The sequence below is a fragment of the Chelonoidis abingdonii genome, chromosome 1 (genome assembly GCF_003597395.2).
Source record: "Chelonoidis abingdonii isolate Lonesome George chromosome 1, CheloAbing_2.0, whole genome shotgun sequence".
NCBI lineage: Eukaryota > Metazoa > Chordata > Testudines > Testudinidae > Chelonoidis > Chelonoidis abingdonii.
This window is the reverse complement of record NC_133769.1, coordinates 65547031-65572224: the sequence shown is the minus strand read 5'-3', so window position 1 is coordinate 65572224 and position 25194 is coordinate 65547031. Positions and strand designations below refer to the sequence as shown.

Sequence of the window (25194 nt, the reverse complement as noted above, 5' to 3'; positions counted from 1 at the left end):
TGAGGTCCCATTAAAGCCACTAGGAGACCATGTTAAGGTCCCACAGAGGAACCAGCACTCGGACCAGAGGATGGAGACAAAGAAGCCCTTTTAATAATCTTGTTACCATGACACTGGAAGAGACTGATATTCCCTGAATGGAGAGATGAAATGCTGATGTCGCTGCCAGCTGTACTGTCAATGAGTTACACGCAAGGCCCAACGATTGAAGGTGCAGCAAATACTGCAAAATGTCCTGAATAGAAGCCAGCATTGGTTGAATTCCAGAGGCCAACCACCATACTAAAAACCACTTCCATTTCACTGAATAGGCCATTCAGGTAGAGGGCTTTCTACTATTGAGTAGGACTTGTTGAACAGCCACCAAATACCGCATTTCGTTCTCATTCAGCCATGACGGAGCCACACCGTGAGATACAGTGAGTTGTGCACGGGATGCAAGGTGTGACTAGAGTCTGGCTGAGTAGGTTGGGATGAAGAGGAAAGGGTATGGGAAGCTGAACTGACAGCACAAGAAAATCAGAAAACCTACAAACTTAGACATAGTTGTCCAATTGACAAACTTGTACTTCGACAGCAATGCCTTCTGGTTATCAATCCGCATCTGCAAGGAGGAGGAGGAGGAGGAGGCGGCGTGAATCTTCCTACTCATCAGGTCCATTAATTTAGCGCCCTTATTCTTGGGAGTGGACATAAATCTGCCCTGCCAAGTTCTATTGTTCACTGTGGTTATGACCAAGGAATTTGGGGCTGGATGTGAGTAAAAACCCTCAGATCCCCGCACTGGAATGAAGTAGCGGTTTTCCACACGCTTTGCTATAGGTGGTACCAAAACCAGCATACTCCAGAGAATCTTAGCAGGCTCTAGGATTGCACTGTTAATAGGGAGGGCATCTCTCCTAGGGCAGACAATTGTAGGATATCCAACAACGCATGGGTGTTCTCCTCCAGGAACTCTGCTTGAATACCCAAGAAGCAGAGACGCACCACAAAAGGTTCTAGTGCTCCTTAAAATCCTGTGGTACTGAAGGAGAGGAAGAGTCAGGCACCACAGAATTGTCTTGGGATGAAAATGAAGCTGACAGCAGAGGTGCTAAAAAATTCCTGGTATTGAGGAGGTCGAGCCTAGCCTCAGCCCCACGTCCACTGACTGTGTACAGGTAACACTGAGGTATGGTGCCAACAGACCCACAGGTTCAGTGGCCTGCTCAGAAAATGGGGCTATAAATGATTCAGCACTGGTAAAGTCCTGGACCAAGGGAGAGGTTGGAACATGAAGGCAGAGGAGGTCCATTGGCGCAGAAATAGATGGTGGTGCATCACCTTTGTTGGCATCAGACTCAATGGAAGCCCCAGGGCCGAAACTGGAGTTGATGGTAAGGGGGTCTCTGACCTCACTGCCTGGTATCAGGGAATGATTGATGGGACCTACTCCATTCCGCATGCTGGCATTCACACCGTGCTGATACATGCTTCTTCTGGAGGAGGCAGACTAATCACCATGCCACCTGGAGTGGCTTTTTCCTCGGTGCACTCAACAGGGAATGACTCCTCCATGTCTTTGGAGAGGCACCAGTTCCAGACCTTGGAACGGCAGCACTCTCAGAACCCGAGGCCGACCTCTGATCTGCTGAGGACCTCAGTGCCGAAGCAGGCTGAATGGCTTGTTCAAGCAGGTGCTGCTTAGACAAAGATCGCTCGCCACCTGAATTTGTTTGGAGAACAATCTGCAAATCCAACATTGTTCCTTGATGTGGGCTTCCTCTCAGCATGGTAAGCACCGTGTGTGTGGGGATCATTGTTGGGGACCAGTCCCCCACACGATGGACAATGTTTAAACCCTGCTGAAGGCATCATCAGGGAAATACTTAAACTAACACTAATACAGTACTAAGAATATTAATTAACTCAATACAACTAGAAAAGTCACTAAGAAATAGAGGGATTGTGGGCTGAAAACATCACAGAACAACTCCAGCCACTGGTGAGAAGAAGGAACTAAATGGGAGTTGAGGCAGCACTGCCTCATATAGCCAAGGCAAGAACTATGGCCATGAGGCACAAGCACTGCCCCTTTACAAGTATTGTTAGGCAAAATTATCTGGCTCCTATGAGTTGGGCACCCACACACCTAAGTGGAATACACACCTGCATGTACATGAAGAACCACCATGGACATACAGCATTTCTGCAAATAATCCAACAACATTCTTCTGTCACTTCTAGGTTGAACCGTTTTTTCCTTCCTGCCTGACTACACAATACACTTTTGAGCAAAGAACAGGGCTTCTTCCTCACCTCCTGAATTTAAAGCAGTTCAGTTCCTGGAGGTCACCATCAGATAGTATGTTCCCCACTACATTTGTAGTAAGAATTTTCCCTGTGAAAAATGCCATGAAAAATCTATTAATATACTAAAGCAGATTATGTTACTACACTGCTGAATCTTCCCTTAAAATTCTACCTCTTAGACACTTGCCTTTCAATGATAACTAAAATTAAACAGGATATATATTACCTTTTTGAACATTCTGGTGGAATCCTCACTTATCTGCATGAAGCGCATGATAACGTTGTTCAGATAGATATCGCTCAAAGTTGCATGGTCTTTGCTTTCTCTTCTCACTTGGTTTAGGAGTAAGTACCAACAATTCACTGGAGATAAGAGATTCTGGTCTTTCCTAAAGAGTATATATATGTCACATAATTAACATACCAGAAATATCTCCCTGCCACACCCGTCCTCCACCAGATATACATAAACATGAAACCAACAATTTAAATTTAATTAAATTAAAGAACAATTGATCTCTGTAAAGGAAGAATGCACATAAATCTGCCAGGATGAATGCAAGAAGTCAAGTCCTGTTCCCTTTATTCATGCAAGTAGTCCCACAGAAGTCAACAGGGTTACTCTTGTGAATAAAGTAAGCTGGATTTGGACCTAAATCTGTTTCTGACGTCAGTCAATCCATTCTTGGAATATATTTGGTTAATCAAGCTTTAGATAGTATTTTAAGGCATGTTTTGCAAGCCACATGAGGCACAAATAGAAAAACTAAAGAATTCATATCATTACAACATCTGCAAATACCAAAAATTTGACGCAAAGTTTGCAGTTGCGCACAGATGGACTATATAGAACATTTAGAATCTAAACAGGCCACGGCAAAAAAGTTGTGCCAATTATTTCTCTTAGCACTGAAAATCTTGCCCAGTAAGCATAGTTCAAATACTTTACAAGAAAGAAATCATAGGTGTGCGTGTTTATCAAAATACCGTTCACTGTAATGAATTTAATTGTGATAGTTTTAAAAATGTCTGTTAACAGTATATAATGTCTCCTAACTCTGATTTGCATTCATAAGTTCCATTTGATCACTAATATTCATGTAACATTGTCAATTACAGTTATATAGTATGAGGGCCACTGATGAGACATGGCCATTTTTCAGTAGTTCAGCATCTTTTTTGGTTTCCATTACAGACTTTTTCCACCCCAGTCTGTGTATTTAAATTATGTATAGTTTATCAAACCTTTTATTAAAAATGCCAAAATAAATAATTTAAGTTAGTTCAGTCATTATTTACTTAATGACCTAAAAAACACACTCTTGAGATTTCAGGCTTTCCCCCCACCATTAACATCTAGTATAAAGTATTAGTTAAAAAAAATAAATCTTGCAAACAGTCCTTGTGGTGGACTCTGATATCTCAGTTTCAGTGTTACCTGCCAAGCTTGAGCAGTAGCATTTTCTGTAACTTCTCCCTCTGTGCACCAGGAGTGTATTAAAACCTTGTAGAATATATTTCATAGATTTTAAGGCCAGTAGGGACCATTAGATCACTGAGTTGACACAAAAATTGTGGAAGTGATAAATAGAGAACAAGTCACCGATTCAGAACAATCTGGATGTTTTGGTAACCTGAGTGCAAGCAAACAATGTTTTTTTTAATATTGCTAAATGTAAATGTATACCTCCAGAAACAAAGAATGTAGGCCATTCTTATAAGATGGGGGACTCTATCTTGGGAAACGCTGACTTGGAAAAGGATTTTGTGGGCCTGGTGGATAATCAGCTGAATATGAGCTCCAAGTGTGATAAACATGATCCTGGGGTGCATAAACAGGGGAATCTCAAGTAGGAGAAGAGAGGTTATTTTACCTATTTGGCACTGGTGCGACAGCGACTGGAAGACTGTGTCTAGTTCTGGTGCCCACAATTCAAGAAGGATGTTAATAAATTGGAGAGAGTTCAGAGAAAAGCCATGAGAATAATTAAAGGATTAGAAAAACTGCCTTAAAGCCCAATCTATTTAGTTTAACAAAGAGATGGTTAAGTGTAACTTCATTACAATCGATACGTATCTACATGGGGAACAAATATTTAATAATGTGCCCTTCAAACTAAGAGAGAAAGGTATAACATGATCCAGTGTCTTGAAGTTCAAGCTAGACAAATTCAGATTAGAAATAAGGCATACATTTTAAACCATTGGAACAATTTACCAAGGTAAAGGTACCAATTTACCAAGGTAGTAGATTCTCCATTACTGACAAAAGACAGTTACCTACCTTTCGTAACTGTTGTTCTTTGAGATGTGTTGCTCATGTCTATTCCAACAGGTGTGTGCGCGCGCGCGCTATGTGCACAATCGTCCAATGTTTTTTACCCTAGCAGTACCCATTGGGTCGGCTGTGGAGCCCTCTGGAGTGGTTGTCTTTATGGCAGTGCATATAGGCCCCTGCCAACCCACCACCTGCTCATTTCCTTCTTGCCGGAATACTCTGACAGAGGGGAGGCAGGCGGGATTTGGAATGGACATGAGCAAAACATCTTGAAGAACAGTTACAAAAGGTAGGTAACCGTCTTTTCTTCTTTGAGTGATTGCTGATGTCCATTCCAATAGGTAACTTCCAAGCAGTTTCCATGGAGGAGGGGTCAGAGTTCACTGAGTTGTTGATTGCAGTAATGCCCTGATGAAGGCTGCATCGTCCCTCACCTGTTGAGTGATGGCATAGTGCGACATGAAGGTGTGGATGGAAAACCACGTTGCTGCCTTGCATATGTCCTGAATGGGGACTTGTGCGAGGAACTCAGTGGAAGAGGCCTGTCCTCTTCTGCAGTGCGCCATCAATGCCAGGGCTGGGATCTTAGCCAGGTCATAGCATGTTCTGATGGAGGACATGATCCATGACGAGATGTGCTGGGATAAGATGGGAAGCCCTTTCATCCTCTTGGCGATTGCAATAAAAAGCTGTGGTGACTTACGAAACAGCTTTGTATGTTGACTGTAGAAGGCAGGGGTATGCCTGACGTCCAGGGAATGGAGTGCTCGCTCTTTGTTGCTGGCATGAGATTTAGGAAAGAATACTGGTAGAAATATGTCCGCGTTAACGTAAAATTGCGTAAGAACACTAGGTAAGGGCATAGCTGCACCTTGTCCTTATAAAAGACTGAGTAGTGGGGCTTGGAAGTCAGCGCTCTGAGCTCAGATACCCTTCTGGCTGAGATTATGGCCACCAGAAAGGCCACTTTCCAGGAAAGCTGGGATAAGGGGCAGGTTGCCAGGGGCTCAAAAGGGGGATCCATGAGTCTGGAAAGGTCCAGGATAAGATCCCACTGAGGAACGGGCTGCCTCACCTGGGGGTAAAATCTATCCAAGCCCTTAAGAAACTGGCTTACCATGGGATTGCTAAAGACTGACCTGCCTGCCACAACAGGTGGAAAGCCAAGATGGTTGCCAGATGCACCTTAATAGATGATATTGCCAACCCTTGTTGCTTCAGGTACAAGAGGTAATCTAGCACAAGGGCAATAGAGGCTTTTGCGGGGAGGGACCAAATAGAGAAATGCTTCCACTTTGCCAGGTATGTTGTGCGAGTGAAGCACTTCCTGCTCCCCAACAGAACTTCCCTAACAGAGTCCGAGCACCGCAGTTCAAGCTGGTTCAGTCATGGAGTTTCCACGCCATGAGGTGGAGGGACTCCAGGTTGGCGTGTTGTAGTTGGCCGGGATTTTGTGAGATGAGGTCCAGGAGCAAACGAAAGGCCATTGGCCTGTCCACTGATAGGTTCAGCAGTCTGGTGAACTAGTGCTGTCTTGAGGAGGACCTTGTGTATGGGGGGAAAGGGCAGGAACACATACAGCAGGTGACCTGTCCACGTAGGTGAAAGGTGTCCACTATGGAGTCCTGGCTGTGGTTCTGAAAGGAGCAGAAAAGCTGACACTTTCTGTTGCTCCACATCGCAAACAGGTGCACTTGGGAATAGCCCCACCTCTGGAAGATGGTAAAAGCAATATCCACTCTGAGCAACCACTCATGCATGTTGAACGAGTGGCTGAGGTGGTCCACTAGTTCGTTCTGTGCTCCTGGCAGATATGAGGCCTGTAGCTGGATGCAGTGTGTGACTAGAAGTCCCACAGTCAGAGAGCTTCCTGGCACAGGGGAGAGAAGTGAGCACCACCCTGTTTGTTTATATAGAATATTGCTGTGGTATTGTCCGTCAGTACTGAGACACATTTGCCCTGAAGATGGGCCCAGAACGTCTGGCAAGCCAGGCGAACCGCTCTCAGCTCCCTGGTGTTGATATGCAGCCACAGTTCTGGTTGTGACCACATGCCTTGTGTTCTGATACTACGCAGGTGCGCTCCCCAGCCCATCTCTGATGTGTCTGTGACCAGCGATGGTGAAGGCTGAGGTTTGGCGAAGGCACACAGATCACCTGAGGTTGCAGCCACCAGCTGATGGACTTGAGAATCTTTGGCGGAAGGGTAACCAGTCTGTCCAGAGAGTCCTGACTGGGTCTGTATACCCTTGCTAACCAAGCCTGGAGAGGGCGAAGGCACAACCTGGCATGCTGCACTACATACGTGCAGGCCGCCATATGCCCCAGAGGCTTCATGCAGTTTCTGGCCATGGTAGTTGGGAACCGGTGGAGGCTGTTGATGATGCCCTTGATGCTTTGGAACTGGGACTTGGGTAGGGAGGCTCTGGCCTGAGGGGTCCAGGAGAGCCTCGATGAACTCTATCTTCTGGGTTCGACCAGTATATAATTGGGCACATTCAGAATGAGTCCCAGCCTTCTGAAAGTGGTTTGTGCTAGGGCCACATGCTCCAGCACTTGCACTCGGAAATTGCCCCTGATGTCTTCCCATACCTGGACAACTGGCTCCCGGCATTTGCGCAGGAAGGCTGCCATGACTGCCATGCACTTTGTGAACATGTGCAGAGCCACTGAAAGTCTGAACGGTAGTATGGTGAACTGATAGTTGCAGCCTGCTGACTATGAATCTCAGGAATCTCCTGTGTGCTGGAATAATCAATATATGAAAGTACGTGTCCTTCAAGTCGAGGGCTGCGTACGAGTCCCCTGGATCCAGGGAAGGAATGATGGTGGCCAGAGAGACCATACAAAACTTCAGCTTTCTTATGAATGTATTGAGGTTTCGCGGATCCAGGATAGGCCTGAAACCACCCTTGGCCTTGGGGATGAGAAAATATTGGGAGTAGAACCCCTTGCCCATGAACTCCTGAGGAATCTCCTCTATTGCCCCCAAAGCGATGAGCGATTGCATCTCCTGTAGCAGGAGTTGTTCGTGAGAGGGGTCCCTGAAGAGGGACAGGGAAGGCAGGTGGGAGGACACAGAATTGGATAGAATATTCCACCCCTATGGTGCTCAGGATCCAGCAATCTGAAGTAATCTGGGCCCAGGCACGGCAGAAGTGGGACAGACAATTCACAAAGGGAGGGCAAGGATCCGGGATTTGGGCTGGTGCTCCGTCCCCAGGCGCACCTTAAAAAGTTTGGCATAGAGCTGGGGGACTGCTTGGAAGAGCCGTGACTCTGGCCAGAGGACGACTGCGCGGATGCCTCCTGTTGTTGCCCCTCCTTCAATTATAGTCCTGCCTGGGGGGACTTGGATAGAATCATGAGGTAGGCTGGGCTTTGAAGGGTTTTCTGTGTGGTGCTGGTGTGTGAATTCCCAGAGACTCGATGACTGCTTGTGAGTCCTTGAGACTGTGCAGTCTTGAGTCTGTCTTGTCAGCGAACAACCCCTCACAGTCAAATGAGAGGTCCTGTAAGGTATTCTGGACCTCCACCGGGAGTCCCAAGACCCATAGCCATGAGCTATGCCTCATTGTGATGCTTATGACTATGGTTTGCACCATTGAGTCGGTGGAGTCCAGAGAAGCCTGAAGGGCGGTTCTAGCCACCACCCTGCCCTCTTCCAGGACTGCAGTGAATTCCTGAGGCGATTCAGATGGAAGCAGTTCCTGAAATTTAGAGAGGGCATTCCATGAGTTGTACGCATGGCGGCTAAGCACTGCCTGCTGGTTGGAAATTCAAAGCTGGAGCCCTCCACTTGAGTACACCTTTTGACTGCAGAGGTCCAGCTTCTTAGGGTCTTTATTCTTAGGGGAGGGCCCTGGCGGCCCATGCTGCTCTTTGTAGTTTTCTGAGTCCACTACCAAGGTCCCGGGTTGGGGTGGATGAAGAGGTGCTCGTACCCCTTCTGAGGGACAAAGTGGTATAGAGGCTGGGGTTTGCCAGAGTACCTTCATGGTGTTCTGAATGGTTTTTCTAAGTGGCAGTGCCACCCTGGAGGGACCCTCCAGGGTATGTCCACCATGGGGTCCGAGTCTTCCACTACCTCCTCAGTCGTCATGTTGAGGTTCTAGGCTATCCTCCTGGTGCGCTTTCATGTCCATCACTGGAAGGGACGTGGTAGTGCCTTCCACTGCCTTGCCCAGCGAGGAAGAAGATGAGACTTGAGGTGGGACAGGGTCTTCCTGCCTCTCTGGTTCCCTGGAAACTTGCTCAGGGACATCCATCATGGCTGCTACTGGTGCAGGGAGCTGCCAGCATAGGCATCTCTGACCAGGCACTTGACTGGGGAGGCCCAGGGTTTGAACTCTGTAGTGGGTCCTCGGGAGCCCTGGACTGATCAGGGGCAACGGATGTTACAAAAGGAGGGGCATGGGCAACAGAGACCACCAATCCTGCCCTGAAACCATATACCCTGGGTCCTGGTGGTAGGCCCAAGGTGTCCAAAAGGACCATTGTACTGGTCCTTGCCACTGGAGAGGCCAGGACACCCATTGGCACAGAGTGTTCCTCCACCCTGCGGTGCCGAGACTGGTGCCGGGATCTCAACTGGTACTGGCTGCGATGGGACACATACAATTCCGCCTCTGACTCCGATGAATAGTCTGAGCCCAATTAGGGGGGGCGGATCCCAACGGTGCTGGGAAGCATGGTGGGCTTTCCCCAGTGCTGGATAGGAGGTACTGCCATCAGTGCTGCCATTGGTGCCGTCAATGGCACCACAGACGGTGCCAAAAGTGGTGCAGCAGCTGGGGATTGTGCCGCCTGCACCTGAGCCAGTACACAGGAATAGGAGGCTGGGGACTATGTCGTCATGGCAATTAAATCCCATGCAGCCTCAAAAGTGCCTGGTATGGAAGGGAGGTCTAGGTCCTCCTCCAACACTTCCCAGACCAGAGAGTCCACCAACACTAGACTTGACAGACCTCCTCTGGGGGCTGGAGTCGATGGTGTCGGGACCGACGGACCAGCCTTCTGGTGTCCCAACATGGGACACGCCACACTAGAGTCCTGTCCGTTCTTCTTGGCAGGGGAGTGGCCCCATTCTGCCTTCTTTTTCTTATGTGACACTGGGGACTGTGATCAGTACCGCACTGATGAGCTAGCCTTCCACGTAGGGGAACGGTGCTGATACTCCTTATGTGAGTCCTTCCTCGGTGCCGAGGTGTCCCGCACTGAGGCCAGTGCACTGAGGTTGCCGGTGCCAGCTCTTGAGCCGGTTGGGGCCGGAAAGCGGACTCCATCAAGAGGAGCTTGAGGTGATAGTCTCTCTCCCTTGTAGTTCTGGGCTTGAAGCCTCTGCAGATGGTGCACCAGTCTTACAAATGACCCTCTTCCAGGCACTTCAGACAAGCGGCATACGGATCCCCTCTGGGCATAGGCTTACCATACCTATCACATGGCTTGAACTCCTGAGGCTGAAGCATGCCCCGGTGACTGGGAAAAATATTCAGGGGGGAACCCCCCCAATTTAAACATACTAATGAACTAAGATAGTGAAGGATAACAACTATATACATGGAAAACCACTAAGAAGCACTTGCTAAAGCAAGAAATCAGTTGCTCCAATGACCGTCACTGGCGGTAAAAAGAAACTAAGCAGGTGGCAAGTTGGCAGGGACCTATATACACCACCCTAAAGGTGCCACTGCAGAGGGCTCCACAGCCAACCCGATGGGTACTGCTATGGTAAAAAACTTCCAACGACTGTGCACATGGCACACACACACACCTATTGGAATCGACATAAGCAATCACTCGAAGAAGAAATGTAAAATCAAGAGAGGATTTTTTTTTAAAGCTATGCTCTAGGAATTATTTTGGGACAGTTCTATGGCCTATGTTATACAAAAAGTCAGACTAGTTGATTACAATGGTCTCTTCTGGCCTTGGAATCTGCATAGCCTTAAAGAACCTCACCCACCCACTCCTGTAATAGACCATAACCTCTGGCTGAGTTACTGAAGTCCTCAAATCATGGTTTAAAGACTTCAAGTTACAGAGAATCCACCATTTACACTAACTTAAACCTGCAAGTGACCTGCGTCTCATGCTACAGAGGAGGGTGAACCTTCCACTCCCCCCACTCCTCCAGGGTCTCTGCCAATCTGAACTAGGGGAAAAATTCCTTCCCAACCCCAAATATGGTGATCAGTTAGACCCTGAGCATATGGGAAAGACCCACAAGCCAAATAACTGGGAAAGAATTCTCTGTAGTAACTCAGAGCCCTTCCCATCTAGTGTTCTTGTCTCTTGCCATTGGGGATAGTTGCTACTATGAATCTACTCTAACCTCCTGTATTACACAGGCTATAGAATTTCATCGAACGATCTCTGAACTCAGTGCAATAATTTTTGTTTGAATAAAGCACATCTTCCAGAAAGGCATCCAGTTTTGATTTGAAGACATCAAGAAAGGGAAAATTCACCACTTTCCTCAGTATTCACTGTCAAAGTGCAATATCTTTAGGGACCATATAGTGTTAATCCATGAATCGTTTATGTGTAATTGTGTTCTATTCCATAGGGCTACTACAGGAATTAAAAACAGTAGAGGGTGACTAAAGCAAGTTACTGAGACTGAATACTCTAGAGAGATACCACCCCCACCCCGGAGTGGTTTTCATATACTGCTTCAAGCTGGCTTTTCCAGAGACAAGACGACAAAGAAAGGGCTTTTGGTATAAAAGGAAGAGCTTGAACTGACACAGGGCCTTCTTTCTGATCCAGAAAACAGACAGGACTTTCTGTCGAAGGGGGGCTCCAACTATTGCCAATGAGTTGGAAAAATTTTGATCTAATAGGACCCCATAAGACTCCTGGCATATTTTGTGTTTAATTCGGTTTTTAATAGGTTTTCTCTGTAATGCATTTACCTTCAGAATATAGGCGCTTGCTTAGAAAGAGCTGTGGGGTAAGTTGTAACTGGCAACGTTATACTGCTGTTTATAGCCCTCAGGGAGAAAGCAAAGCACAGACATTGGCCATTAGGCAAATTGGCTTGCTGGAGATATCACAGTGTAAGCTCAAGAAGGTGTACTGAGCTTCTCGTCTTGATGCAGAAATTACTACTGCACTGAAATCTTATGGCCTGTATTATGATGGAGCTCTTACTAGATTATCATTGGTGTCCCTAGCCTTAAAATATATGCATGAAATTCTGGCTGCACTGACATTCAATGGAAGCGTTGCCATTCATTTCAGTGGGACCAGGATTTCATCTTATGAACCTGCAATATTCAGGCCATACCATTTCTAGTTGCGAAGAAAACTTTCCTGACATGAACCAAATGTAAAGTGCTGGGCGTGTGAGTCTGCAAACAGTTCTGAGTGTGATGAAATATCCCATTCATCTCAATGGAGTGTTAACTAGGAAACCATCTAGAGAACAATTTATAAGTCAGGCTGCTGTCAAGGGTTGCTGGGGGAGGGGAAGTAAGAGTTCAAGACACCCCATAACTTTTAATTTTGGTGCTTTCCAGGAGTAGAAGGGAAAGAAGTTACATCCTTTCCCCCATGCAAAAGCCTCAACTGGCCCTACCCAATTGTTAAACCTGCAGCTTTGTCCTTGACAATTTATACAACAGAAGCTATTTTTGTCATTACAAAAATATGTGGCACATTGAAGATATGGGGACAATGTAAAATAAATTCTGTTTATTACAATATTAACACCAGGATTCCTGTTCATATTTAAAACTAAAAAACACCACTTAGTTTGCTTGAAGCTACCACAATATTTTCAGTTTGATGCAGAGGTTGGTATTGCAAAAATCAGAGGCCCTCCCATGCAGGATTTAGGTCTGAGTTGCCAAAGAGTACACAGAATAAGACGGTTACTCACCTTTGTAACTGTTGTTCTTCGAGATGTGTTGCTCATATCCATTCCAGTTAGGTGTGTGCGCGCCGCGTGCACGTTCGTCGGAAGATTTTTACCCTAGCAACACTCGGTGGGTCGGCAGGGCGCCCCCTGGAGTGGCGCCGCTATGGTGCCGGATATATACCTGCCGACCCCAGCCACCCTTCAGTTCCTTCTGCCGGCTACTCCGACAGTGGGAAGGAGGGCGGGTGTGGAATGGATATGAGCAACACATCTCGAAGAACAACAGTTACAAAGGTGAGTAACCGTCTTTTCTTCTTCGAGTGCTTGCTCATATCCATTCCAGTTAGGTGATTCCAAGCCTTATGTAGGCGGTGGGTCGGAGTGAAATATGGCAGAATGCAAAACTGCTGAGCCAAAGGCTGCAGTATCCTGTGGCTGTTGAACCAGAGCATAATGCGAAGCAAGGATGGACCGAGGACCATGGAGCTGCGCGATAGATCTCGTGGGTAGGTACACACGAGTTAGTAAGGCAGCAGATGAAGCCTGAGCCCTGGTAGAACGCATGGTGATGTGGCTTGGGGAAATGTGAGCCAAATCATAACAAGTGCGGGTGCACGGCAGCACCCAAGATGAGATCCTCTGAGAGGAAACAAGTAGGTCTTTTCTTCGGCCAGCTACTGCGACCGAGAGTTGGGGCGAGTTACAAAACGGTTTTGTCCGCTCGACATAAATGCGAGCGCTCCACAGACGTCCAGGGAGTGCAATTGTTGTCCCCATCGCGTTTGAGTGTGGTGAACATGAAAGGCCGAAACCACCTTAGGGAGGAAAGCCAGGTGTGGTTCTAACTGCACCTGGTTTTTGTGAACAGAATGTATGGCAGAACACACATAAGAGCCCTGAGCTCGAAGACTCGTCTGGCCGACGTAACGGCTACTAGGAAAGCTGTCTTCCAAGACAGGTATAACAGCGAGCTAGGTCGCTAAGGGTCGAATGGAAGAGACATAAGTCTGGTTAGACCCAGGTTGAGGTCCCAGGTTGGGGCTGGGCGGCGTACCTAAGGGTGTATGCGCTGCAAGCCCTGGAGGAACCTCGAAACCATAGAGTATGAGAACACAGAACGACCACCTTACCTGGAAGGAAGGTAGAGATGGCTGCCAAGTGTACCCTTGCGATGACACCGCTAGCCCTGCTGTTGCAGTGCAGAGGTAGTCCAAAATAGAGGGGATCGAGACCCAGCAGGAGTAAGATTGAGCGTGTCGGCACCTGTAGGAGAAACGCTTCCACCTGGCCAGGTACGTTGACCAGGTGGAAGGCTTTCCTGCTATCTTGATAGTCACTTTAGCGGTCACACCATGAGGTGAAGAGACTGCATCCGGGCGGCGAAGTCTGCCGCAGTCCTGAGGTATGAGGTCTGGGTGGAGTGGCAGGTAATTGGGTAGGCTATTGACAGGCCGAGCAACGTGGCGTATCAGCGCTGCCTCGACGACGCTGGAGTGAACATGATGATGCACGCCCTGCCCTGCGAAGTCTGAGCAGGACCCAATGAGCCGGGGGAACGGTGGGAAGGCATAAAGGCGTTGGCCCTTCCATGGCATGAGGACAGCGTCCGAGATTGGTCCCGGAGAGAGACCTTGCGAGGAGCAGAACCTCGGTCATTCCGTGTCTCTGTGGTAAGCGAACAGGCCCATATGTGGGAAAAATCCCCACTGCTGGCAACAGAATGCATGACATCAGGCAGGGCGAGCACTCATGAGACAGGAAAGACCTGCTGAGTCAAAGCACCGAGGAGAAAAGATGCTACCAGATTTTTCGAGTGGGCTATGCAAAGGTCCCAGAGACGGATGGCCTCCTGACAAAAGGAGGAGGACCATGTCCCTCCCCAGTTGTTTATGTAGGACATGGCCGTTGTGCTGGCTGTAAACACTGAGACGCCACTGCCTCGCAGCTGCTGCTGGAACCCCTTTACTGAGGTGAGCACCTGAGTCGAGAGATGACGTATCCGTCGTCAGGGACAGTGTGAGGGCTGTGGCGGATAGAGCGGCATCCCTACCCACACCAGGGAGGGAGTTAGCCACAGTGTAGGGAGCCTAGGGTGCTCGAGGGAATGGTGACTATCGTGACCATTGGGCCCCTGTCCCGGCGGTACGCCGATTTGAGCCAAACTTGGAGAAGACAGAGGTAGAGCGTAGCGTGTTTGGTTACAAACTAGCAGGCAGCCATGGAACCCGGGAGAGACCCAGACAAGGGCGAGCCAAGGTCGTCGGGAAAGTTTGCAGACCTCGGATGATCGGTGCCATCGCCTGAAACCGTGGCTGTGGTAAGCGGATCCGGCTAGCTCGGAGTCCAGGATAGCCCCTAGGAAGTCTAACCTCTGCGTGGGAACCAGAGTGGATGTTTCCATAGTGATCATCAGGCCTAGACATGTGAATAGGTCCCTGACGATGCCCACACGCCGAGTGACTTGCGTCGTGGAGTATCCTCAGATAAGCCAATCGTCCAGATGCAGAAAAATGCACATCCAAGGTCGGCGGAGGTGGGTGGCGACTACGGCCACACACTAGGTTAATGCCTGCGGGGCTGTAGAAAGGCCAAACAGCAGGACCGTAAACTGGAAGTACCGATGGTTGGCTAGAAAGTGGAGGTATCTCCTGTGCGGATGGGAGATGGCAATGTGAAAGTACGCGTCTTTCATATCGAGGTGGCATACCAGTCTCCAGGATCTAAGGACAGGATAATGGTTCCCAGGGATACCATGTGGAACTTCAACCTTATCATAAACTGGTTGAGTCCTCGTAGGTCTAGGATAGGTCTGAGACCTCCATACAAGTCGGGGATTACGGAATAAGGGAAGTAAGTGCCCCGTTCATCCATCAGCGTGTGCACCTCGTGTAAGAGGAATTGCGCCCGAGAGGAGTCCCTGAAGAGGGACAGGGTTGGAACAAAGTGGAGGTGGGTACTCACACTCCACCATGTGTAGGGAACAGCGAACTGAAGTTAACTGGGACCATGCCAAGAGGGCAGTAGGAGTGGGATCCCGCTTGTAACCAGTACGCAGCCCTCGGGCGCACCTTTGAAAGTTCTATCTGTGGCTAGGCACAGAGTGTGGCCGTGTGGCTGGGGACGGAAAGGCCTGCAGTGGGTCGTCGGCGTACGCACGCCCAGAGAGAGCGCATTAGGACCCTGTTGCCTTCAGGCTTTGCAGCCTGGGGTTGATTTCCCTGCAAAGAGGCCTTTACCAACAAATGGTAAGTCGTGACAGGCCGGAAGTTTGAAACCTGAAGCCAGGAGATGCTCCTCATGGTAACGAGGCCTGGAGAGAAGCTCTGGCCGCCTTTTCTCTTCCTCCAAGAGGGCAGTGAACTCTTGGCGGGAAACTTGATGGAGAAGCTCCATAACTTTATCCACCGTAATTCAGGTGTTATGATTATAGGGCTAAGCAGGGCTTATTGATTTGCCACGCAGGGCTATAAGGCCCTTGCAGAATGCACCTTGCGGCCGAGTAGGGTCATTCGCCTAGCCCCTTCGATTTCGGGGCTGGCGCCTGTTGGCCATGCCGTTCCCTTTTTTCTCAACCAACTGAATGACTAGTGAGCAGGGAGGAGGATGGACAGACAAGTAGTTGTACCCTCCATAGAGCATCGGCATTCGCCTGGATGGTCCGAATAAACAGGTCGGGCCTCTAGTGGGGCAACCGCCGATAGAATGTGCACTACCGGGTCCCCTACCTCCGGGACCTCCTGCCCTGGAGGTCCACATTGAGTGCTACCTTCCATAGGAGGTCCTGATGGGCTCTCAAGTTGTTGGTAGGCAAACAACTGAATCGCGGTCCCTGAGCATAAGAGCTGTCCGCGTGGGAAGACACTGATGCGTGCCGGATGGCCATGGGAGGTGCTGAAAACCATGGGCAGAGTCTGACTCTACCAGACCTTGCCCAACTCGGCACCTGGGACCGGTACCTGGAAGGCGCAGTGGTACCTGGAACGGAGATCCGGACCTGAGACCAGAGCGGTGCCGGGAGGTCGAACGAGATCTCGAGGTTGGGAGCGGCTGCGGGAGCCACAGTGCCATAGCGGTGCTGGGAGCCAGAACGGTGCCGAGATTATCGGGTCGGTGAACGGGACACCGACCTGTGCCGCGGCGAGTGCGACCGGTGCCGAGGAGAACAGCATCGGGATTGTAAGAGGCGTCGGGAGTGGGAGCGCCGACGGGACGTGGAGCGTCTGCGGGACCGTGATCATGAACGGTGCCACTCTGCTGCGCTGACAGAGGATGGTCGTATCAAGGTGGCTTGCCAAGAGACTATATTACCCCGCACCGACGGTGCCGGGGGTTCAGGCAGAAAAAACTCTGTCAGGGCAATGAGATCCCTCGCCGTTGGAAATGTCTCCGGCGTGGAGGGAACAGTAAGCTCGACCACAGTGCGTACCGGGGAGCTGTCAGGCACCGGATTCGACGCCCTTGTGGGACCGGGATCGACGGTGCTGACGTCGCCAGTGCCTCAGCAGGTGTCGGTGCCGGGCGATCCGGCTTAGACAGGCTCTCTGTCTGCGGTGCTGTTCGCACGGGAAGAAGAGGCAGGGAGCTCGACCACGGTGTGCGCCGGGGAGCAGGCAGGCACTGGATTCGACGGCCCTTAGTGGGACCGGGATCGACGGTGCCGACGTTGTTGGTGCCGCGGCAGGTGTCGGGTGAGCCGGGCAATCCAACTTAGATGAGCTCCGGGGTAGGTCTGGCTGGCTGCGTGCCGTTGGCACGGAAGCCAGCAGCAGGAGGCTCAACCACGGCGCGTGCCGGGGAGCGGCCAGGCACTGGATTCGACGGCCCTTGCGGGACCGGGACCGTGCCCGGCGTTGTCGTGGCCGGCACGGTCGGTGCCGCACCGGTTCGGGCCGCGCGGGTGCGGGTGATCCGACTTAGACGAGCTCTCTGGCTGCGGGTGCCCGTTGGCACGGAAGCAGCAGGAGCAGGAGGCTCAACCACGGCGAATGCCGGGGAGCAGGCAGGCACTGGAATCAACGGCCCGGCGGGACCGGAATCACAGTGCCAGTGTCCTCAGTGTCTCTGCAGGTGTTGGTGCCAGGCGATCCGACTGAAATGAGCTCTCTGGCTGCGGTGCAGTTGGCACAGAAGCAGCAGGAGCCGGGAGCTCAACCACGGCGCGTGCCGGGGAGCTGTCAGGGGCACTGGCAAGGAGTCGTGGGCTTCCGCAACCTCAGAGAGAGGGAGCGGTGCCGAGTCGACTTCGGTGCCAGTAAATGGCCGGTGCGGAGGGGTCCGGTGCCGAGGAGGCGCTTCTGTCCGCCTGAGTAGCCAGCGCTCGGTGCAGAAGGCGGAGGGAAATGAAAGTGCCGCTCCGTTTTGTTCTCGGCTTAAACGCCTTGCAAATGGGCACTTAGCTGTGAAATGCAGTCCCCCGAGGCACCGTAAACAGGAGTCGTGTGGATCTCCTGTCAGCAACGGTCTGAGGTGGTCCAAGCACAGTCTAAGAACCGGTGAGCCGGGGCATGGGCTCCGGCACTGGTTGCGGGGAAGGGGCTACTCCCCGAACCCCGCTAACTATTATAAACTAACTATGCTAGTAAAAAAAAAACGCATAATAATATACAAATAAAAGGATTTAACTAACTAATATACACAAGAACTACGAGTAGCTAGGGAAGCGGAGGTCAGCTAAGCTGCGCTCCACTGTTCCAACGACCGACACGGGCGGTAAGAAGGAACTGAAGGGCGGTGGGTCGGCAGGGGTATATATCCGGCACCATAGCGGCGCCACTCCAGGGGGCGCCCTGCCGACCCACCGAGTGTTGCTAGGGTAAAAATCTTCCGACGAACGTGCACGCGGCGCGCACACACCTAACTGGAATGGATATGAGCAAGCACTTGAAGAAGAACCTCCCTTATGGTTGACAGTGTAGGTGAACTACATTAAATTCACTTACAAAGATCTTCAGCCAGATAGTTTAAAAATATCCTGCTAGCTAATTCATATATTTTAAAGCCAGAAGCGACCACTATCATCATCTAGTCTGTCCTTCTGCAGAACACAGACCACAGAACCTCACCCTGTAATTCCTTCATCAAGATCATAATTTCTGGTTGAGCTACAGCACGTCTTTCAGGAAGACATCCAATCCTGATTTAAAGATAAAATGCCAACCCTCAAGAATGGAAAAATCATGATTCCGAAAAGACATGGCACTGCTTTACAAGTAACGATATTTTTTAAAAGATTCTTTTTATTTGCCTTTTGGTGTTTGAGCATTTAGATTAAAGTTTTTCTCTGCAACCATGCTAGAAACAGAGGCCTGGTCTACATTTAAAACTTTTGCTGGCATAGTTATATTGGTTACAGCGTCAAGAAAAAAAATCACACCTATAGCAGACATTTCTGTGCTGGTAAAAGCCCTAGTGTAGTAGTGTGACCACTAGGGTTGCCAACTGTCTAAGTGCACAAACCCAAACACCCTTGCCCTGCCCCTGTCCCGAGGCCACACCCCCTCCATCCCTCCATTGCTCGCTCTCCCCTACTTTCACTCTCTTTCACCAGGCTGGGGTAGGGAGCTGGGGTATGGGAGGGGGTGCGGGGTCTGGGCTGGGGGGTTTGGAGTGTGGGAAGAGGATCTGGGCTTAGCCTGGGGCAGGGGATTGGGGTACAGGAGAGGGTGTGGGCCCTGGGAGTTTGGGTGAGGGAGGGGGCTCAGAGCTGGGGCAGGGGCAGGGTGTTGGGGTGTGGGAGGTGGTGCAGGCTCTGGGAGGGAGTTTGGGTGTGGGAGGAGGTGAAGGGATAGGTCAGGGGGTTGGGGTGCGGGGTGCTGACTTCAGTCAGGCAGCTCTTACCTCGGGCGGCTCGTAGAAGCGACCAGCATGTCCAGCTCTTGGGCTCGGGGCGGTCAGGCAGCTCTGCACGCTGCCCCTACCTGCCGGCACCGCTGCCGCAGCTCTCATTGGCCATGGTTCCTGGCCAAAGGGAGCTGTGGAGTCGGTGCTCACGGCAGGATCAGTGCATAAAGACCACCTGGCCACCTCTGCTCCTAAGAACTAGAGGGATGTATCGGCTGCTTCTGGGTGCTGTGCGGAGCTAGGGAAGGTAGAGAGTCTGCCTTAGCCCTGCTGCGCTGCCCCCATCAACTGGACTTTTAGCAGCCTATTAAAATATCCTGGATTGGTTTCAGTAGCCAATGGGAGATCGATGCTGATCCGAGAGAGTTCTGGCCAATATGGAGGTTGTCACCCAGACAGTCTGGTTTTTGGCTTCTGTGTCTGGGTGCCATTTACTGTTGCCAGGTGCCCATTTTTGACCTGAAAGTTTGGTTGAAAAGGGGACTCCACAACCCTAAATCGCACTTGAATCAGATGTCCAGTTACCATGGGGAGGGGAGAGGTGCTGATTCATTAATGTGCCCCAACCCCTGCTCAGCTGGGGCTGCCTTCTATCTGCAGGCAGGTTTCTTGAGACTATCCACCAAGCAACGGGGGAGAGGAGTGAACGATGGGGATAGGGCCTTGGGGAAAGAGGCAGAGAAGGGGGTGGGCCCTTGGGGAGAAGAGGTGGATCAGGATGTGTGGCCTCAGGAGTCCAGTTACCTGCTTGTACTGTACTATAGTGTAGACACAGTTATACTGGGGAAAAAAGTCCTTTTGCCGGCATAGCTTATTTCGTTTGGGAAACTGGAATAAGCTTTACTGCAAAGGAACTGTTTACCTGGTATACACTGCTTCTACACTAGGAGAGTTTGCCAGTATAACTATACCAACAAACTCTTTCTAGAGTAGCCAGGGCCTGACATTTTTTTTTCTTTTTCTTGCCACAATTCTTAAATAATCATATGATTCAAGGGATACAACTGCAAGCGCTGCAACAATGAGTTAGAGAATCTACCACATCCCTTGATAAGTAGTTCCAGGCCTTGTCCGTCACTGTTAAGAATTTGCTCCTTATTTTCAGCGTGAATTGATCTAGATTCAGCTTTTGGCCATTGGCTCTTAAATGCATTTGTCCTTGATCATTCACCAGGATTTTGATTAATTGCAAAATAGTCTGAATGAGCTAATTTGGTTCTATATATGAATGGACTATAAGGTGGATAGAAAGCTGGCTAGATCATTGGGCTCAACGGGTAGTGATCAATGGCTCCATGTCTAGCTAGCAGCCGGTATCAAGTGGAGTGCCCCAAGGGTTGATCCTGGGGCTGGTTTTGTTCAATATCTTCATTAATGATCTGGAGGATGGCATGGATTGCACCCACAGCAAGTTTGCAGATGACACTAAACTGGGCGGAGTGGTAGATACACTGGAGGGTAGGGATAGGATACAGAGAGACCTAGACAAATTAGAGGACTGGGCCAAAAGAAACCTGACAAGGTTCAACAAAACAAGGACAAGTGCAGAAAGTCCTGCATTTAGGATGGAAGAATCCACCATGCACTGCTACAGACTAGGGACCTGAATGGCTAGGCAGCAGTTCTGCAGAAAAGGACCTAGGGGTTACAGTGGATGAGAAGCTAGGATATGAGTCAACAGTGTGCCCTTGTTGCAAGAAGGCTAACCCAATTTGGGCTGTATAAGTAGGGGATTGCAGCAGATCTGAGGGACATGATCATTCCCCTCTATTTGGACATTGGTGAGGCCTCATCTGGAGTACTGTGTCCAGTTTTTGGGCCCCTACACTACAAGAAGGATGTGGAAAAAATTGGAAAGAGTCCAGCGGAGGGCAACAAAAATGATTAGGGGGCTGGAGCACACATGACTTATGAGGAGAGGCTGAGGGAACTGGGATTATTTAGTCTGCAGAAGAGAAGAATGAGGGGGATTTGATAAGCTGCTTTCAACTATCTGAAAAGGGGATTCCAAAGAGGATGGATCGAGAGACTGTTCTCAGTGGTACCAGAAGACAGAACAAGGAGTAATGGCCTCAAGTTGCAGTGGGGAGTTTTAGGTTGGATAATGGAAAACCTTTTTCACTAGCAGGTGGTGAAGCAACTGGAATGAGTTACCTAGGGAGTGGTAGAATCTCCTTCCTCTTAGAGGTTTTTAAGGTCCAGGCTTGACAAACCCTGACTGGGATGATTTAGTTGGGGTTGGTCCTGCTTTGAGCAGGGGGTTGGACTAGATGACCTCCTGAGGTCCCTTCAAACCCTGATATTCTATGATTCACGTAATAAAATTAATATATTCATGAATTATCCAACCAGCTCTGTAAATTGGGCAACTACATAGAAGAGAATATTTCAACAAATAATTTTTTTGAAATATTTTGCAAAATGTACCAAATAAATTATTTGACAAATAGTATCTGACCAGCTCTGCATTGCACAAAAGTTACTATAGTCTGTGCACAACCATATACAACCATTAGCCATGTATGAAATGTGACTCTTCCTTGTTTCTAAGGATAGCAGCAATAAAAAGGCAGCAAAGCCCATATGTAACAATACATACAAGTTTCCCTCCTCTTCTCTCTTTTTTACCTCTTCCTGGCACCTCTTGGAAGGCTGATCAGCCTTTATTATGAGCCTGTCAAATTCTGAAAACTCCATTACAACAATCGGCACACAGTTTTGCATATCCAATGCTGTGCTTCTCTTCCAGCTGTGTATTACATTTTGTTTTCCCACCAAGCTCTTTCACATGATATTTGTGCAATTTAAATATCAAGAGATTGTATCAATCTGCCATGAACAGTCACTAATTAAACATCACCACAAGTCAGTGGGACCAAAATGCAAGGGAGATGACTGATAACACAGTATTTGGACCTTTGACAAAATAAATAACCTAACCCACTTCTAATGCTGGAAAGTGAATTGAGTTTAAATATTAAACCCTGTCTTACTTGTACTGTTGATGGTCTTTTGTACTTCTTGTTTTTGCCATGAACCTTTCTGCTAATTTTTCTAGATTGCGGGAATATTCCATCTCTATTTCTGCTTTCTTGCGGAAAAAATCCTGCAGGTCTTGAAGAAGCTGCACCCTCATTTCAGTTTGCTGCTCCAGACATTTCTGCTGCTCTATCAGTTGAGCTCTAATCTCTAAAGGAAACACACAGAACTGAAGTCAGTGAAAACAGAGAAGAAAAAAAGCACAAAAATAATATTTGCTTCACATTCTGAATAAAGCACATAAGTGTGAAGAAAAATACAATTTAAGCTATATACACATATAAGTTATATGGTGCAAGTAACCTAGCAATAAAATCCACAGTTATCTTCTACTTTCAACATAAGAGTGGTCACCAACAGTCACCACATAACTGAGTTTTCACATTTGCTTCTTATTCTTAATATGGGTGGAAATTGCGGTATCACAGGTATACCGATCGCTGGCAAGTGTTGCATTTGTAGCTATGATGGCAGAACAAACAGGTATTTCTGACAGTCAAAATGCATAATAGATGTGCATAGGGTCCTTGAGATTCTGGTACACTTAAACAAAATCAAATACAAACCAATAGCTCCCTATAATATGTATCTAGAATGGCAAGAGAAAAGAGCAGCTTTCCTTTCAGATTTGTGGCCTCCATTGGCACATGAAAATAGCATCTGGTAATGTTTATTTAGTGTTTATATTTCTGTAGTGCAAAAATACATCCTTCTTGAGTTATAGGAATACCTATACTAAAAATATCCTTCTGTTTCTTTTAAAAGACATTAATGTAATAGGAAAATCCCCAGAGCAGAAATTATGATTTCATTCATAACATTTATATCCCTTTTTGTCACTGTCCCATTCAAATCCAGTCTAAAAAAATTATCACAGCATAGTGCAATGAAAAAAGTAATCATTTTGCAATCATTTAGGAATGTTAACAATACTGAAAACTACAAATGTAACTATATGATCAGCCTGAGTCAACATCTATTGAACTAAAAAAAGTAAGACTCTCTTGGATGTTAAAAGGAGCTCAACTGGTTCCTAATTATGTGACCATTTAATAGGTAAACTGACTTTAGAAAATCTTAAATGTATTATATATCCATGATCAGTAAGCTCAACATTTGTAATAGAGGAACATTACAAAACCAGTATTGTACCTATGCTACTGGGTGCTATGAACTACTACTACTTAAACAAAAATAATGTCAAAGTCTTATTGTATCTATGATTTGCATACATATTGGTCTTAGAAGACAGGTGAAGGCAAAGATATAATTTGAAATACCAGAAATACTTGAATTGGAATTTAAAAATGTACGCTAAAGTGAGCTAGTGTTGGCACAGAAAATTATTAAAAACACGGTTACTCACCTTTGTAACTGTTGTTCTTCGAGATGTGTTGCTCATATCCATTCCAGTAGGTGTACGCGCCGCGCGTGCACGTTCGTTGGAAGACTTTTACCCTAGCAACTCCAGCGGGCCGGCAGGTCACCCCCTAGAGTGGCGCTGCCATAGCGGGTAATATATACCCCTGCCGGCCCACCCGCTCCTCAGTTCCTTCTTGCCGGCTACTCCGACAGTGGGGAAGGAGGGAAAAGAGAGGATTCCCCTTGAAGAGAAACCAGAACCCTGTCGAGAGGGCCACGGGGGGACGGAAATGCGAAGTAGTGCGAAGCAAGCGCCCTCGACGGCGACGGGCCTCCTCAGTGCCGGGGAGCGTGCGTGTGAGCAGTGCAGGTGCCAGAGATTGGACCGGACCTGCCACTAGCGCAGTGCCGGGAGGTCGACTGGATCTGGAGCCTTCGGTGGCCGGGACGGCTTCTCGAGTCACGGTGCCGGTAGCGATTGGCTGGAGCCCGGAACGGTGCCGGGAGTCCGGGACCTAGTCGTGAAGATGATCGGCTGCCCGCGGTGCGAGAAGGTGCAGCGGGAGAGTGTGTCGGACTGCGAGTGGCGCCTCGAAGCAGACCTCCCTGGGACTGGGATCGTTGTTGTACTGGATTCCGTGCCGGGAGCAGAGATCGGGTGCTGGATCCCTTGGAGAATCCGGGACGGATTGCTTTCTCATGCTGTGTGTCGGGCTTGCCTTAGAGAAGCATAACCCTGCATCCGGGTTCGCGGGGTTGGGGCAAGCCAGGCTCCGTTCAAGAGCGATAAGGTCCCTTGCGCTCGAGAATGGCTGGCGTAGACGGGATCTAGAGTCAACCCTAGAATTCTTGCAGGGAGCTTAAGAGGATCGGATCTGACGGCCTGCCCGCGCCGCGGAGTCCGTAGAAGCCCTCTGGTCGGGGCCGGCGCGGCCGTGCTGGCATCGACGTGTCTCCTTACTCAGGGCTGTTTAGTACGGGGTAGGGACGAGGACGACTCTTCTCAGAGAGCCGTGCCGGAGACGGGCCAGGTGCGTTGCGCATTTGCGCGGTGCCGAGGATCCGGGTGCTGGAGCCGCGCCGGTTGCCGACGGCGCTGGGGTGAAGTGTCGTTCCTATTAGGAGCGTCCGGAGCGTTGTGGTCTCGCCTCTTCTTAGTCGCGGCGCGAAGGCTTTGCAGATGCGGTCACGCTCTTGGATGTGTGATCCCCCGGCCTTTAAGAAGCAGCTGCGTCGTGGGATCATGGTGGGTTCTCGGCTTTTTACAACCAGAGCACGCTTTGAATCCAGCGAACCCAGGCTTATCTGCCCGGGCCGCCGGGGTGAATGGCTATGAGCCTCGAACCGCTAACTTTAACTACTCATAATATCACAACAACAACAACTATAACTACAACTATAGTTAATATAAATATAACTACAAATAAGACTGACTATAACGATCAACGAGCAGACTAAGGGAGTTGAGGTCAGCCTATGCGCGCGCTCCACAGTTCCAACTGCTCGATCACGCGGTAGT

At 49.1% G+C, this 25194-nt stretch overlaps 1 protein-coding gene across 1 annotated transcript in view; it reads right to left on the bottom strand.

Annotated features, from left to right (window-relative positions):
• The window catches only part of SRGAP1 (SLIT-ROBO Rho GTPase activating protein 1), a 304935-nt gene that overhangs the window by 130977 nt on the left and 148764 nt on the right, over positions 1 to 25194 (bottom strand). Inside the window, exons 2-3 of the mRNA XM_032769517.2 lie at positions 22268 to 22463; positions 2519 to 2681 (exon numbers count right to left, since the gene is read on the bottom strand). Coding sequence (XP_032625408.1) covers positions 2519 to 2681; positions 22268 to 22463 — 359 coding nt within the window. The remainder of the gene's footprint in view (positions 1 to 2518; positions 2682 to 22267; positions 22464 to 25194) is intronic.